The 14954-nt window shown below is 39.6% G+C and overlaps 1 protein-coding gene across 1 annotated transcript in view; it reads right to left on the bottom strand.

The window, feature by feature from the left end:
• Window positions 1–14954, bottom strand: part of PPP2R2C (protein phosphatase 2 regulatory subunit Bgamma) — a gene marked incomplete at both ends in the record, with an annotated part of 199466 nt that overhangs the window by 43165 nt on the left and 141347 nt on the right. Inside the window, 4 exon segments of the mRNA XM_080623909.1 lie at window positions 3330–3507; window positions 5613–5725; window positions 11059–11224; window positions 11818–11915. Of these exon segments, the coding sequence (XP_080480035.1) occupies window positions 3330–3507; window positions 5613–5725; window positions 11059–11224; window positions 11818–11915 (555 nt within the window).

Raw genomic sequence — 14954 nt, 5'->3', positions numbered from 1 at the left:
TATTAACAAACACCACTTCATCCCAAAATGGTTTATATTTATTGTTTTAAACATGCATTTCAAGGAATTAAGCCTTGCATGTAAACCAGCAAATGCTTCATTTCCATATTGCATCTATCAAAAAGATGTGAAGCAAGCATTTTTAGAACAGCCTGAGCCTCCTCCTGCCTGTCCCCTTAAGCTGCAGAAGGCACCAAGCCCAGCAACATTCATTTATAATTTAAACTGTTTGCTTGGCAGAAATTGTGTCAACTGCAACCAGCACACCCAAAGTCTTTACAAGAACCTCATCTACTTCCAGGAGAGTTTTATTTAACTGGGTACTCTATAGGAGAGAAATGCAGTTTCTGTATGGGACTGATGCTGAAATCTAGTGGAAAACATGCCCCTGCAATTTTTACAAGGATTTATAGGGCTCTATATGGACGAAAAGATACTTGTGGAAAGACTGATGTAAGTTCAACTGCTCATTCCCTTAATCTAGTTACTTCGGTCTCCCAGTTAATTCCCCAATATGAGCAATATTCTGTAATCACTTCATATTCCTTTGGAACGTCTAACTCCATTTATCACCTATTTTCTGTTTATCAAAGAATTGAGTAAAAGTAATCTGCCTGATAATCTGCTTGGACAACTGAGTACAGATAGAGTACAGATATTGTCTGAAACAGAAGTGGACGCCACCTACTTAACTCAGTCTACTCTCTTGAGTACGTAACGGGTACATAACGGTATCCAGCCACAAAAGTCAATCTGCTGCCACCACGGCCAATTTAGCAAGCATTGTTTGCCCCTAGCACTGATCATCCCTTACTTAGGTGTTTTCCTATCGCCTGAACTCTCTTATCACAGTCCTCCCAGATGTCCGTTCATGTGTATCTAAAAGAAGTAGCAATATCTGATGCCAATTCAGGATAGAAATCCAGTCATTCTGAAGTCATCCATGTAAGTATCCCAAAGCCACTGTCTCAGATACAGGAAAAGAATCCTACCCTAAAACTCAGACATATCCTTTTAATCTCCCCTTCATCAGCACTCATACTCAGAAATTGAGTGTCCGACTATAAAATGTATGTTTCAAGAGTTAAATCAATGATTCAATCAGAAACTCTAAAACACTTTTTTATCAGTAAATATTTGATGATCACAGTGTGGTAATGCTTGAAGCAGGGTCCATGCAGCTGTCACAGTGGAACATACAGGAGTAGAAACAGTAACAGCCTACGCAGTTATTCAATCTCAAATAATTTTGCCATCCATGCTGTTCCATCAAGACATACATATGGTAGTAGTTATGATCGTAAGGTTAAGTCTGTTTTTCAGCTCTTTCCTAGTGTATTGCTAGAATTGCAAACATCATTGGAGACCAAGTGCTTCTGAAGCCTGCATACAAGTGTTTTTATACAAAGGGCAAATGAAATGTTAATCTGGGCCATGAAATTTATAGTTTTCATAAGCGATTTCTCCCTCAATTTTTTCATCCTCAAAATAGTAGACAAATTAATCTATCTACCAGCATCTTAACTTTCTGTCCTGAACCCAGGATAAGCTGATCAACATATAGAGAGGATGTGAAGATAAAAACCTCTGCATAAATGCCAAGAATTATTTTACACTACCATAATCACAATATTTTGTACTGATTGTACCAATGCTCCCATAGTTAGACTTTTCTTTTCAAGGATTTATACACATTTGGGGTTTAAAGATTAATTTGGGTATGATATTTCTGTCAGAAAGCTCTTAGGGCAGCAAATGACAATAAAAACTCGTGTTGTCCTCATGACCTATAATAACTATTTATTTGATTTTTTAAAACTTGTCAGAGACAGTTCCTCTGGCAATCCATATTTCATAAAACAGCTTTTAACACAAAAGGGAGGGCTAAAAGCAAAGGCTTATCTTGCATAAGTATTTTGGAATGTGATCTGGTATCACACACAGACATACAGAGATTGCTGTGCTTGGTCTGACTCACTGTTCTGCTTTAGAAGAAAGAGGAGGATACACACTAGAGGAGAAGACACAGTAGTTACGTATAAAAGTGCCCAGGGCAGAGACAAGACTGGAAGGTGAAGCTACAGTGAGAAGGACACTGTCAGGAGCCACACTGCTGCTCCATACAGGCATGCTGGCAAACCGTTTTCCCACTCTGTGTTCTCTTACTAAAGAATGGAAGTACAGTTGCTGGGGTATTGAAGGCAGACACAGTTGGACTTCGGAGACCCCATATAAATTCATCCTTTTTGAACAGTCATATCAAAGAGGGTACCATCCAGTTTGCCTATCTAGACTAGTAAAAAGGCAGAAAAAGAATATGAATGTGGCACCAAACTGAGGAGCTATTCCCTACAATCCCCAGAGTAAAGGCACTGACACTTGACCTTGCAAAGGTAGTTTAAGGACATTAAGAGTTGTTTGGTTTAATGAAAATGTTCCCTGTGACACTAACAAAGCATGGGTTAAGCTCCACAGATGATACAGCCTATGAAGGAAAAAATAAAAACACTCACCACAGACAGGGAGAACACCCCATCACACTGGGGCTTTCTTTTAGGCATCTTCCCCTGGGAGGACAGTTTCATTTTGACATCTAATAGTCTCTCATACAAACCTACAGAGAAACATTCTATCAACTCCTTTTGAAATAACTAAAAAGTAACCACCAAAGGAACACAACATTCTGAGCTGTCCCCATAACCAATGTCTCTCCTTTCCGGTCCCTTAATGTTCTGCAAAACACAGAGAAATCACTTTTCTTGGCTACATTTTCTTTTGCTTCTCCTCCAAGCCACCCTGGTGCAACCCAAGAGGCAGACCCACCAATGACTGGAACGATCCCACAACAAAGCTTTCAGGATGATGCCAGCACTTGATACAGCAATAACTGCATTAATCACAGACACAGCAACTCACACAGAGCAGCTGAGCCTTACCTCCAAACTGTGCTCATCTCAGGCACTAGGTTCTGGAGAGCAGGATGATGGAGAACAGGGGGTATAAGTCAGAGTAAGGACTGACCTTGCAGCAAAAGAAGGTGGAGTAGATTAGTGTGAAATGTCTTCAAGAAATAACAGTACAGAGCCTTCTAGTCAGGTGAATAGTTACCATCCAGCTGGCATCAGTGTCCTACGTACTTGTCATTAATCAACTCCAAGACTGTTATTTTTCACATAAAATTCCTTGATTTTTGCAACCTCTTAGCTTTCTCATGGTACCTGAGCATTTTCTGTTACAAATACTGCACAGATTCTGATAAGTAAAGGTATATTTAAAAAACTGCAGAAAAACACTACCAACACTGAGCAAGGAACCACAATAAAGGATACTGAAGCTCCTATCTGTGATTGCTAAATGCCAGAGGTTAATCCTGAGATCATCTGCTGACATGTACGTCTCACAGTCACTGTTGACGGATATTGAGTTGACATGATAGGTGTGACCATTAGCAAAGATTCTCCGGGGAGTGACTTCTACCATCAAATCCATAGGTTTCAATACAGGCACCTGCCAAAAAACATCAAAACGAAAAGGAGTGAGATTTTAAGTAATTTTTTGCTAGGATGATGAGAGTTTCAATGGTGAACAAGCATTCAAAAACTGTGACACTAAAAACCTTCTTGACAGTGTATGCACACTGAATTTCTCTGTGCCCTGCCAAGGAGAAAGGGAGAGACAGGAGAGCCATGGAAAGCCAGACAGAGTGATGGGAAGCCTGGACTGTGGGAAGGGAGGCACTGGCAGCTGCCAGACAACAGCCCAGTCCCACAGCAGGAGCCACTCTCTCACATAGGTGGGAGGCTCTGGCTCGGACAAGCAGCGAAGTATGTTGCTTCTGCTGAAGAGTTTGCTGTTAGTTGTAAACCACTTAGTGCATTTCTGTTGGTACTTGATGTCTCTTTCTCAGAAAAGTGGCATAAAGGTTGTAATCCCAGCAAAGCATAATAAATGAAACCTTGGATTACAAAGCCAACGTGTGAATTGACACACTGTACATAAACACATACTCCTGGAAAAAAGAAGACCACAAACTATCACTCATCATTGTACCCTCATTATTTCCCTCTGTCTCACTCCAATATCTTGCTTCAGTAACTAGAAACTGTCAATTTATTACCTCTTGGTAAAGCAGTAAACACTGTAAGGCTGTAGTCCATGACTGAGACTATACGATGTTACTGAACATGCAACAGAAACGACCTAGCATGTATCAGTCCACAAGATAGTTTAAAGAGGAACACAGAGAAGTTAAAGCTTTTAGTTTAGCTTGCCACTAAAGGAATAAAACAATGGTTCCCTCAGCCTTTGAATTCTCAGACTACAAGCAATCTGGAATTGTATTGTCTGCCTAATCATACAGAACAGATAAATATTCCATGAGTGTAGTCATCTTTACACTTTGGAGACTTTTTTTCACAATAGACACCACTGGCTACTATTGGAGATGGGGTTTGCTTTTAATAATAAAGAAATACTAGCATTTATACAATGTAGCCTTTCAGTTCTAACCTTTAGCTAATTTCTTCACCAAAACACCTGAGTGAATTCAGCCATTAAAGTCCGAGAGAAAATAAGCTATTACATTATCATGTGGGTGTTGGTCTCTTCTCTCAAGTAACAAGCAATAGGTCAAGAGGGAATGGTCACAGGTTGCACCAGGTGAGGTTTAAGTTGGCTATTAGGAAAAATCACTTCACTGGGCAGCATTGGATCAGGCTGCCCAGAATAGCGGTGGAGTCATCATCCCTGGTGGCATTTAAAAGAACATGGTTTAGAGGTGAACCTGGCAGTGTTAGGTTTACAACTGGACTCAAAGACCTCAAAGATCTTTTCCAACCAAAATGATTTGACGATCATATACACTTACATGAGTTCCATGACTGCATCTGAGAATGCATGAGGGGAGATTTAGATCAGATATTAGGAAAAAAATCTTCACTACGAGGGTGGTGAGGCGCTGGCACAGGTTGCCCAGAGAAGCTGTGGCTGCCCCATCCCTGGCAGTGTTCAAGGCCAGGTTAGACAGGGTTTGAAGCAACCTGGTCTACTGGAAGGTGTCCCTGTCTATGGCGGGGGCTGGAACTAAATTAGCTTTAAAGTCATTTCCAACCCAAACCATTCTATGATTCTATGATCTGTTCAGCAATGCAGAACCTCATGTTCACTGGAGTACAGACTACTGCAAACCTCAAATAGGAGAAAATTCCTTTATACCACTGAAATAAGGATGTGACTGAAATTTGGGGTACTGCCTTTAACTCATTTGCTCTGAATGAGGCAAGAATACTGTTTAAGATTAATTACAGGTAGAATGCTTCCAGCACACCAGGCTGAAGAATCTTGCGTGAAAGCACATTAATTCACGCTGAGAAAATATTGTCAAGAAGAATAAAACGGACAAACTCTCTAAATATATTTGTTTTAGTCACTATATCATAAAGCATTTGTGACTTGAAAATGTGTAACAGATTCAAGATCAGTCAGCTAAAACTTCAATGAGAATAATCATATATTAGAATTAAGTACATATTTAAATCTTTTACTCAGTTAGCACCCATTACTGCCACGTTTGTACAGAAACAACTGGATCTGGGGCAAAGACAGCAGCTTACCTGCAGTGATGTTACTGTGGAAAGATCTTTAAGTTTCCCTTCTTCATCTTTTAAGTTGTACCCCTCTGGTCTCTTATCTCTTTCAGTAATTTTCCATAACTTGATTGTTTTATCTTTAAAAGAAAAGAAAAACAACTGTCAGCATAGGAATTCTGAATGTGGTTACTCACCTTTCACAATGTATTCCCTAAAGCAGATTCTGCACCTTGGTTTAGACAAGTCACAGAATCACAGAATCCCAAGGGTTGGAAGGGACCTCAAAAGATCATCTAGTCCAACCCCCCTGCAAGAGCAGGGTAACCTAGAGTACATCACACAGGAACTTGTCCAGCCGGGCCTTGAATATCTCCAACGTAGGAGACTCCACAACCCCCCTGGGCAACCTGTTCCAGTGCTCTGGCACTCTCACAATAAAGAAGTTTTTCCTGATGTTCACATGGAACCTCCTATGCTCCAGTTTACACCCATTGCTCCTTGTCCTATCACTGGACATCACTGAGCAAAACCTAGCTCCATCATCCTGACACTCACCCTTTACATATTTGTAAACATTGATGAGGTCACCCCTCAGTCTCCTCTTCTCCAAGCTAAAGAGACCCAGCTCCCTCAGCCTCTCCTCATAAGGGAGATGTTCCACTCCCTTAACCATCTTTGTGGCTCTGCGCTGGACTCTTTCAAGCAATTCCCTGCCCTTGAACTGAGGGGCCCAGAACTGGACACAATATTCCAGAGGCAGCCTCAGCAAGGCAGAATAGAGGGGGAGGAGAACCTCTCTTGACCTACTAACCACACCCTTTCTAATGCACCCTAGGATGCCATTGGCCTTCTTGGCCACAAGGGCACAGTGTTGGCTCATGGTCATCCTTCTGTCTGCCAGGGCCCTGAGGTCCCTTTCCCCTTCACTACTTTCCAGCAGGTCAACCCCCAACCTGTACCGGTACATGGGGTTGTTCCCCCCCAGATGCAGGACTCTACACTTGCCCTTGTTGAATTTCATCAAGTTTCTCCCTGCCCAACTCTCCAGCCTGTCCAGGTCTCGCTGGATGGCAGCACAGCCTTCTGGCGTGTCAGCCACTCCTCCCAGTTTAGTGTCATCAGCGAACTTGCTGAGGGTACATTCAGTTCCCTCATCCAGGTCACTGATGAAAATATTAAACAGCACTGGTCCCAGCACCGACTCCTGAGGGACTCCACTAGTCACAGACCGTGCTAAACAGTCTGGATCACTTAACTTTGCACATCCAGAAAATGTTGCCAACAGAAAAATACTCATAGAGCACATTCTATACCTTCAAACTGAGTCAGAGGTTCCTGGCAGCTGACAGACCATGTAGAGCAAAAGCCGTTCTTGTGTCCAACTTGGCAATTTACAGGTGAAACAGACAAAAACCTCTCAATGCTCACTGCTGAAGCTCAGACTGACAATTTGACTTTGCAAGGGAATAATCTTGATATTAAAGCCAGTTTGCTAGGTTACTTATGAACAGCATGAGAAGAGTGTGGAGTAGACAGACAAACCACAGATACCTGCCTAGTCCATTGTGGGAATGGGCAGTGATAAACTGGGGTAACATTAGGAGCTCCGGCAAATGAAAGGTTGTGTGAAAAATGAGACATTTCTACGTCCTAAGGAAAGCAGTTGAGAACTGAAGGAAAAAAACAAACCGAGAGAATTGCATTGTAAGGGTAAGAAAGAGAAGTTGGGAGAAAAATACACTAATTGTACATGGAATGGAATTAAATCTAAACTCTCCCTTTTTCATGATCGGTGAAACATAGTATAAGGATGCCTCTATTTAGCAAAACGCCTGTGAAGCCAACAAAAAGAAGTTCTAAACATTTCAGATGGAGTTTGTCCTTGGTTTTGTAGTAGCTGAAATGCAGATTTCCCTAACATTGATCGTCCACTGCCACTCTGGACATGCACCCAACCTGCCAACCCTAACACTCCCTAGACTGAAAAAATCAATGCCAAGTCTTGTCGTGAAACAAATGTGTCCCAAACTTCTAACGGCTGTTTAACTCATCTGTTCATGGGGTAGCCAAAGCTTCTGCACTTCAGCTGCTGCCACAGCCTTCATTAGCCTCAGTTTCTGCACCATGTCTGGTTTTGTCCCACTTTCTTTCTTTTCCCCTCTTTACCCAAGTACACAGCAGAAAATAATTATTTTCCAGTGTAGCTGATCCAAATGCTTCTTTCAAATGCTAATAGAAATTATTTTAAAGGCAGGACGTATGAATACATGAACCACTTTGCACTTCTATAGCAACTTTAACTTTGACCTTTTTCTGTTTCAAAATCAATCCCTCTGGTACTCTGAAGGCTTTCACTATTATGCACCTACTGACAATATCAATATGTTAACTTTCAAGCAACAAAAACATTACAATTGATCAATCTACAGAACAAGAGATCAGTTCAATCCACAACTAAAACACTCCATTTAAACATTCAATACATTCCATTTGTATCAGTCATTTTAATTAATGAGGAAACCCACATATTGGCTGGCATTTTGGGGGATTTTTGTTACATGTAAACAATGTATTCCTGTTTCTCTATTCTAAAACTTATAAATATAGCAATTGTAAGATTAATTATAAGAAAAAACACATTGTTGGACTTGACTGCTATTGATAAACCCTTCACTTTCCTGAGTGAGAACTATTTCATTAGTGATTGAGGGTATCGCATGTGTTGGTTTTCTTCTCTTTCATCTGCCTCTGCACTTTAAATACTCCCTAGAAATCCTGAGCATGCTTATATTTTGCAAAATATAGAACCATCTCTAAGGTTCAGTATTCATTCAGTCTCAAGGGTGTTGTGAAGTTTAAATTAATTAATGTCTGGTAAGGAGTCTCAAATCCTCAGATGAAAGAATCTGTATGGGCCAAATTCTGATCTATCCCATGTAGCTCACACTGAAAGTGGCCCAAATATGTTCTGCCACAAAAGATACCAACGAATCCTAATAATTTATTATTATACTACAAAATCTGTTCAGTTTATGGGTGCAAACCAGAAATTTGCTAGCTGCAAGCAGTGCAAATCCACAGTGGGATTTGAAACCTATGGTGGTTTCTTTCTGTTGCAATCAAAGCTTAGCTGATGACTTGCTGGTAATGCACAAACAGGAAAGAAACCAAAATCCCCCCTGAGAGAGGTGACCTGTGCAGAAACAGCCTCAGCAAAAGTTCTCCTTTTAGAAGGATGGAAACAGATTTGGGCAGGTGAAGACCTGTCAACTCTCCTACAGTGAGGGTGAGATTGAGATGGACTCTCCCCTCATGTTCCCTAACAGAGGGTGCCTATTCCAGCAAATGTCCACCTGTGCCAGCGGGAAGAAAAGATGCTGTTTCACAGTTCTCATTTTTCTGACCAAAACTGTGCTTTAGATCCTAAATTACAGGAGAGAAAAACACCAGGAATTGTATTAAAATATGAAGCTCTGAAATTAGTAAATATAAACCAGTACTGAAGATATTTCTACAACGTATCCAATATTAGCATGTGTGACGGCAATGCCTTCATTCTCTACAAGTTAAGGAAAATACTATTATCCTTTTTTATAGGCATGGAATTGATATACATTGTCAGTGACTTCTCAGGGGTATTCTGTGAGACATCAAGGAATTCAGCATGGGCCCTCTGTGTCCTAAATTTAAAGGCTATCTTTAAGAGTCCACCAAGAGGAGAATCTTCAGACTTCAACCCTGCTGTGCCAGGAAGATAGGAATCCTCCTTGGCACACAAAAATGTTTTGTGATTCAAACCCAAATCCAAAGGCTCTGCCAGTGGCACCACTTCTGTTTTCCTCACCATAAAGATGTCTGCTGGGATGCTTCAGAATTAAGAAAGGGAAAAACAGAGACCAAAGTATTCTGCAAGGTCTTAGGCATGCACAGTGTTGGCTGCAGCTGGATTAACCCATAGCAACACTAAGACCAATTATTTCTTAGTTTCTCCCCTCCTGTATTTCTCAGTTTCCAAAAACAAACTTTAAAATTAAAAGGGAGAGGCTTACTTTTAATAATCTGCACTATTATAGGGGTAACGGGTTCAAACTTAAATAAGGAGAGTTTAGATTGGATATAAGGAAGAAATTCTTTACTGTGAGGGTGGTGAGGCACTGGAATTGGTTGCCTAGGGAAGTTGTGAATGCTCCATCCCTGGCGGTGTTCAAGGCCAGGCTGGACAGAGCCTTGGGTGGCATGGTTTAGTGTGGGGTGTCCCTGCCCATGGCAGGGGGGTTGGAACTTAATGATCTTAAGGCCCTTTCCAACCCTAACTATTCTATGATTCTGTGATTCTATTAATTTTGTATCAAGCACTTGTAATAAGACGTTCTTAAAGTTGTCATAAGTAGAACAGATATTTTGACCACGGGAAACATGCAGCAGTAAACTCCCAAACTCTGTAAGTGGCTGACTAATCTTCAATTAGCACAAATCACGCAGCTATAACAGATATGTTTCATTTCAAATATTGCAACAGTGCCCCCTGAAAGTCAAAAGACAAACTGAAGTTAAAAGTTTCCTTTAACAAGTCTGTTAAGGAAAACAGAATACAAAACATAAAATTATTTACTAATTATTAATGCAAATATTAGTTATTGCTATAAATTTTAACTAAAAGCAATCATTTTGCTCTAAGGAATCAATTCACAAAGTGAGATTACACTACTTCTATATCAGCAATTTCAACTTATGCTCAAACTTCACAAGAAAAAGTCTTTTCTGTTAAAAATTATATCCAACATTTAAAATTTTAAATATTATTTTCATCAGCAATGATAAAGGTTGTGGGTGTCAATATGTGCAAACCATTTCCTAATTGACACCTGAACATGTTGGGCTCCATTCAGTTTCTTCCCGCTATGTTACATCTGCATATCCCCTCTCAGCAATACTACTGCATTTTTTAATCATTAGGCCTTAAGCATGCTAGAAAGATGAGTCAGTATCAATATCCTAGCATTGTTACTACTGCCTTCCAAAGACTTGTGTAACTCCTTAGAACTCAACCATTCTAATGATAATGAATTAAAAGAAAAAGAAATTAATCTCTTATCTACATTTATTTCCAAATCTACAGAGAATAAAAGTTATGACAAATGCAGCAGACAAAACTCTAAATCCCCTGTGAAACACAGCTGCTGAGTAAGGCAGTGCCCTTGTCACAAAGTGTACTTCGGGATAGCACTGCATGTTAGTAACAAAAATTGATAGCTCACCGAATGCCTATGGATAATCACTAGGAAAAACCCTATGGCTATGAATAAAATACATAAATAACAGATATAAGAGTCAGTATGACAGTCCTGGTAAACTCTATAAGAGGGAATTACTAAACCACTAGATTAAAATGAACAAATATATACAGTCAGCACTAAAATGCACAAGAACAAATAGGCTGATATGTCCTACATTCCTTCAGCTATCTTACCATTTGTTGATAAAAGTGAGTGAGCTGCATTTTGCTGTGGTAACCACTTGATCTTGTTTATTTTTTCTTCTATCTCCAAGCTCTTCAAATAATCAAATTCAGGTTCGTGGCTCTGGAAAGTGCTGTAAACATTGTACTCCCCCTGATTGTAAGGCTCATTTTTACTCTACAGAGAATAAAACCAACAAAAACATATGGTTTATGATGGCAATACATCTCCATCTCTTAGGAAAGGTGCATAGGCAGCCTTATAAATATAAAAATATTGAAAGTTTAATTTAATCTCTCATCCAAAAAGTGATATTGACAGATTTGTGTCTACAGGAATAAAATTTCCTCTAAGTATTGAAGCAAAATTTAATAAAAGGCAGCATATTTGAGGAAACGTCAATTATTTAGGAAAGCTTTCTACAAGAGATACTGAAAATGTGAAACATAAAGATATCACAGCAAAGGCATAGTTTTAAATGGAATGGCTCCATCAAACAGGCAAAAACTATTCAAATGATCTTGAAGTAAAACAAAATTGACCTTCTTTGTTCTTAGCTTAGAATTTTAGAGCTTTGATGCATTTTTGTTTGCGTCAACAAACTTCCAAGTAAAAGATCCTTACCCACATTCACTTCCTCTCCAAAGTGGTGACATTCTGTTTTACTGAATCTTAAGATCATAAACAGGTCTGTTAGTTAGATCCAATTAAAGTATTAAAAATAAAGCCTGGTTTTAGCAAGTTTAGGACTACATTGGTAGCTCACATACCTCAGGTTCCCTTTGGAATATAACAACCCGACCCCCCTTGTCACCAGTAGCCAGCAGTTCTCCAGTGTGGTTGAACTCAACTGTAGAAATAATATCAGCTGGAAGGAAAAAGAAAGAAAAAAAGGCAAATTTTAGATAGCAACACAAAGCCATTAGAAATATCAAGCACTCCACAAAAATGCAACAAATGAGGGACTTGAAGGAATACAGATGAATTCAACAGCAAGTCACTAATGCAAACAGGCTGCATGCCATGACAATCTCAGGTTGCTACACAGTGAAACAAGTGCAAACATAATGATGCAAATTTGCGTTTCCAGCACATCTGCAGTTTGGGAGTGGAGAAGATCTCTGGACAGGTCATGTTTCAATAAGAGCGATTTCAGTCTGCTACAAAGCTTTTTTCAGTACTGGCAATAGCAACAGCGTTGGCCTCCTATTTCCTCTAGCAAAGACCAACATAACATCTCAGTCCTGTTGCATGTATTATTTATACTTCACCCTTTACAAAGGTTTTAATGTAACCTCCTAGCACATTTCTCAAGTATGTGTTTGAGCTAAGAGTAAAAAGTAAAGTAGATGCAGCTCATCCTACCACAGAGGAATAAAAGCAAAACCAGAACTGCTCACTGTGCAATGCTGGCAAGAGCCCGTTCAAATCACTGGGTTTGGTAAATCATTTCAGCCCCATGAAAATGTGTCATCAGAAGATAAAAAGATGCCAGTCTCTTCTTTTATTAATTTCCAACATCGCCTTTTCCCCAAGCAATTGCATCAGCTTAAACAAGAAACTTCATCAAAACCTCAGGCCAGTTCTGAGTACAAATTACTACACATCAGGATGAGAGGGAAGAAAGAGACCGTAGAAGCAAAAGAACTGTCTCTTCTGTTTGTACATGCTAGAATCATAATCCACAGTTAATCCTGCAGTATTAGCAAAATTTGAATTAAAATGCCTAGTGCAACAGTAAATTAAGAAGCCATCATATACACAATCACAGACAAATTCAGGGTATTACTCAGAGACTGCACGCATGAATCCTCTATGATGATCAGCATTCACGCATCAGGAACGTGGGCCAGATTTTCAGAAGCATCAGTAGTTAGCGGCTCCCCTTCAGGCATGAAATGCTGTGGTTTTCAAACACGTTCATCATCCATCAGTTTATACTGAGAATAATGAGCCAACAGTGGGCTACGCTCTTTTGAAAACCTAGCCCTAAATGAGTTCACTAAATTTCAAAGGAATTGAAATAACAAGTGGATGTACCATTTACTTGCTACATTTTATGAATTGAAAACATCTGTTCCCATTATTCTTTTAATAAACTTGCATTTGAGTGTTAGAAAGCTTCTGTTGCCAGCAGCTCTCATCAGCAACACAGCCATCCAAAACCAGATTCTTACTGGAACATTACAGACGATTTGTCATCTAAAAAAGGAAACTTTACCCTAATCATGGTAAAGAAAAACACCTTTTTTTTTTTTTAAAGGGATCTTCACCATCAAATTGTTCTGTCTAAAAGAAAACCAACAAAACCAAATCTGCCTCTTTTTCCCCCTCCATGCCTTACTTATATAAAGGAGGAAAGAGACTCATAAAGTTATGTACGTCATTTTCTTTCTTGATGAATAAAATGTATGGATGTGTAGACTTCGAGAAAAATGGAACAAGATAGCTTACAATATTTTGGGTCTGAACCCAAAGCTCTCAAAGTTAATAGCATCTGATTTTTATGTGGGCTTCCACAGACTGTGTATTTTATAGGTAATAGAATAAAAACCCCAAAGCCCTACTCTTATTAGAGTACAGGAAGATCAGAGAGACTCTGCTTATGGTTGACAATGCTCTGGGACTTGGGATGGGTTGAGTTTGATCTAAAATCTTGCACATTTTTTGTTAATCTAAAATCTAATCAAATTTTCTGGCAAGTTCATCTGTAGTGCTTCCAGTGGAAGAACACTTCTTGGCTATTTTGTTCTTACCCTGCAAAATTCATGCTCATAGTAGGTGTGGGCTCCTGCTTGTAAAAGAATACCTGCATGATTTTACTAATTTCCAGCTCCATCTTACCTCAGCCATACAGGCAGAACTGAAGCCTCATACTGACAGTCCTTTTAGAATGGAGTCTCCTATCTTAAGTGTGCAATTCAGGAAAAGGGTAAATACAGAGGGGAGGAATGTAAGATCTATTAAAACACACGTGTATTTGTGTGTGTATGCATGGCATGTGTAACGCTTATGTGACTTTCTCAACAGGTCACAAAAGAATCATATAAAATAACCATGCAAAAGGAATGAATGACACTTGAATTTGTATGTGTGAATACACTTGCTTTTGACCTGAAATACTTCCACCATGGCATGAAATACTCTTCTCAATGGTTACAATGGTCACAAAATACTATATCGCACTTTACAGAGGGTATCAGTCAAAGCCCAGTAAAGTCCACAGAAACACCTGCACAGACCTCAGTAGTAACTGAACTATGGTTATTATAAAACAGCTCTGCATTTTGTTCTTATATTGCATTTGTCATGAAAATATTGTCTGCAGTTAAGTGATTATTGCTTAAAGAAAAGCAGCCAAAGCATTAAGTATCTGCAGGCAAGGTAAGCAATGATGTTCTGAGGCAAAGTTCTCTCCCCTTCAAGGCGTTTCTTCCAGCTGTATCCCTGCTTTCTATTAGAAAAACTAATTCTGAACTGAAAGCTACCTATCATTCTTAAATTAACTTGTTCTGAAAAAGAGCAGATCCAATATTCCAACCTTGGAGGCTATGCAGCTTGCTGGTAAAAAATTATCCTTGAATCGAAAATCACTTTTATTGATCCTGTATATAACAGCTGAAAACAACAACAAAAAATATATAATCTTATCCAGCATATCTGTTCAGCAGGCAAACATTAGTCATGCTGCTTTCATAAGAAAGATTAGCCAGGCTGCCTCTTCCTAAGACAGAGGAGGTAGGAAAAGAATCAGTCAACAAAGCTCTCCATACCCTTCTGCAGAACATTCCCCTATATATTTATTAATGCTGCAGCAGCATCAGCCACTATGGTCCCATCTTGCAGATTCTTTCATTGGAGAATGGCCCCCTGATCGTACAGAGCAATTAACTACCAGATTTCACCC

This window comes from Psittacula echo (assembly GCF_963264785.1).
Source record: "Psittacula echo genome assembly, chromosome: 1".
Lineage (NCBI taxonomy): Eukaryota > Metazoa > Chordata > Aves > Psittaciformes > Psittacidae > Psittacula > Psittacula echo.
The sequence above is the reverse complement of the archived record's forward strand: the minus strand, read 5'-3'. Positions and strand labels throughout refer to the sequence as shown.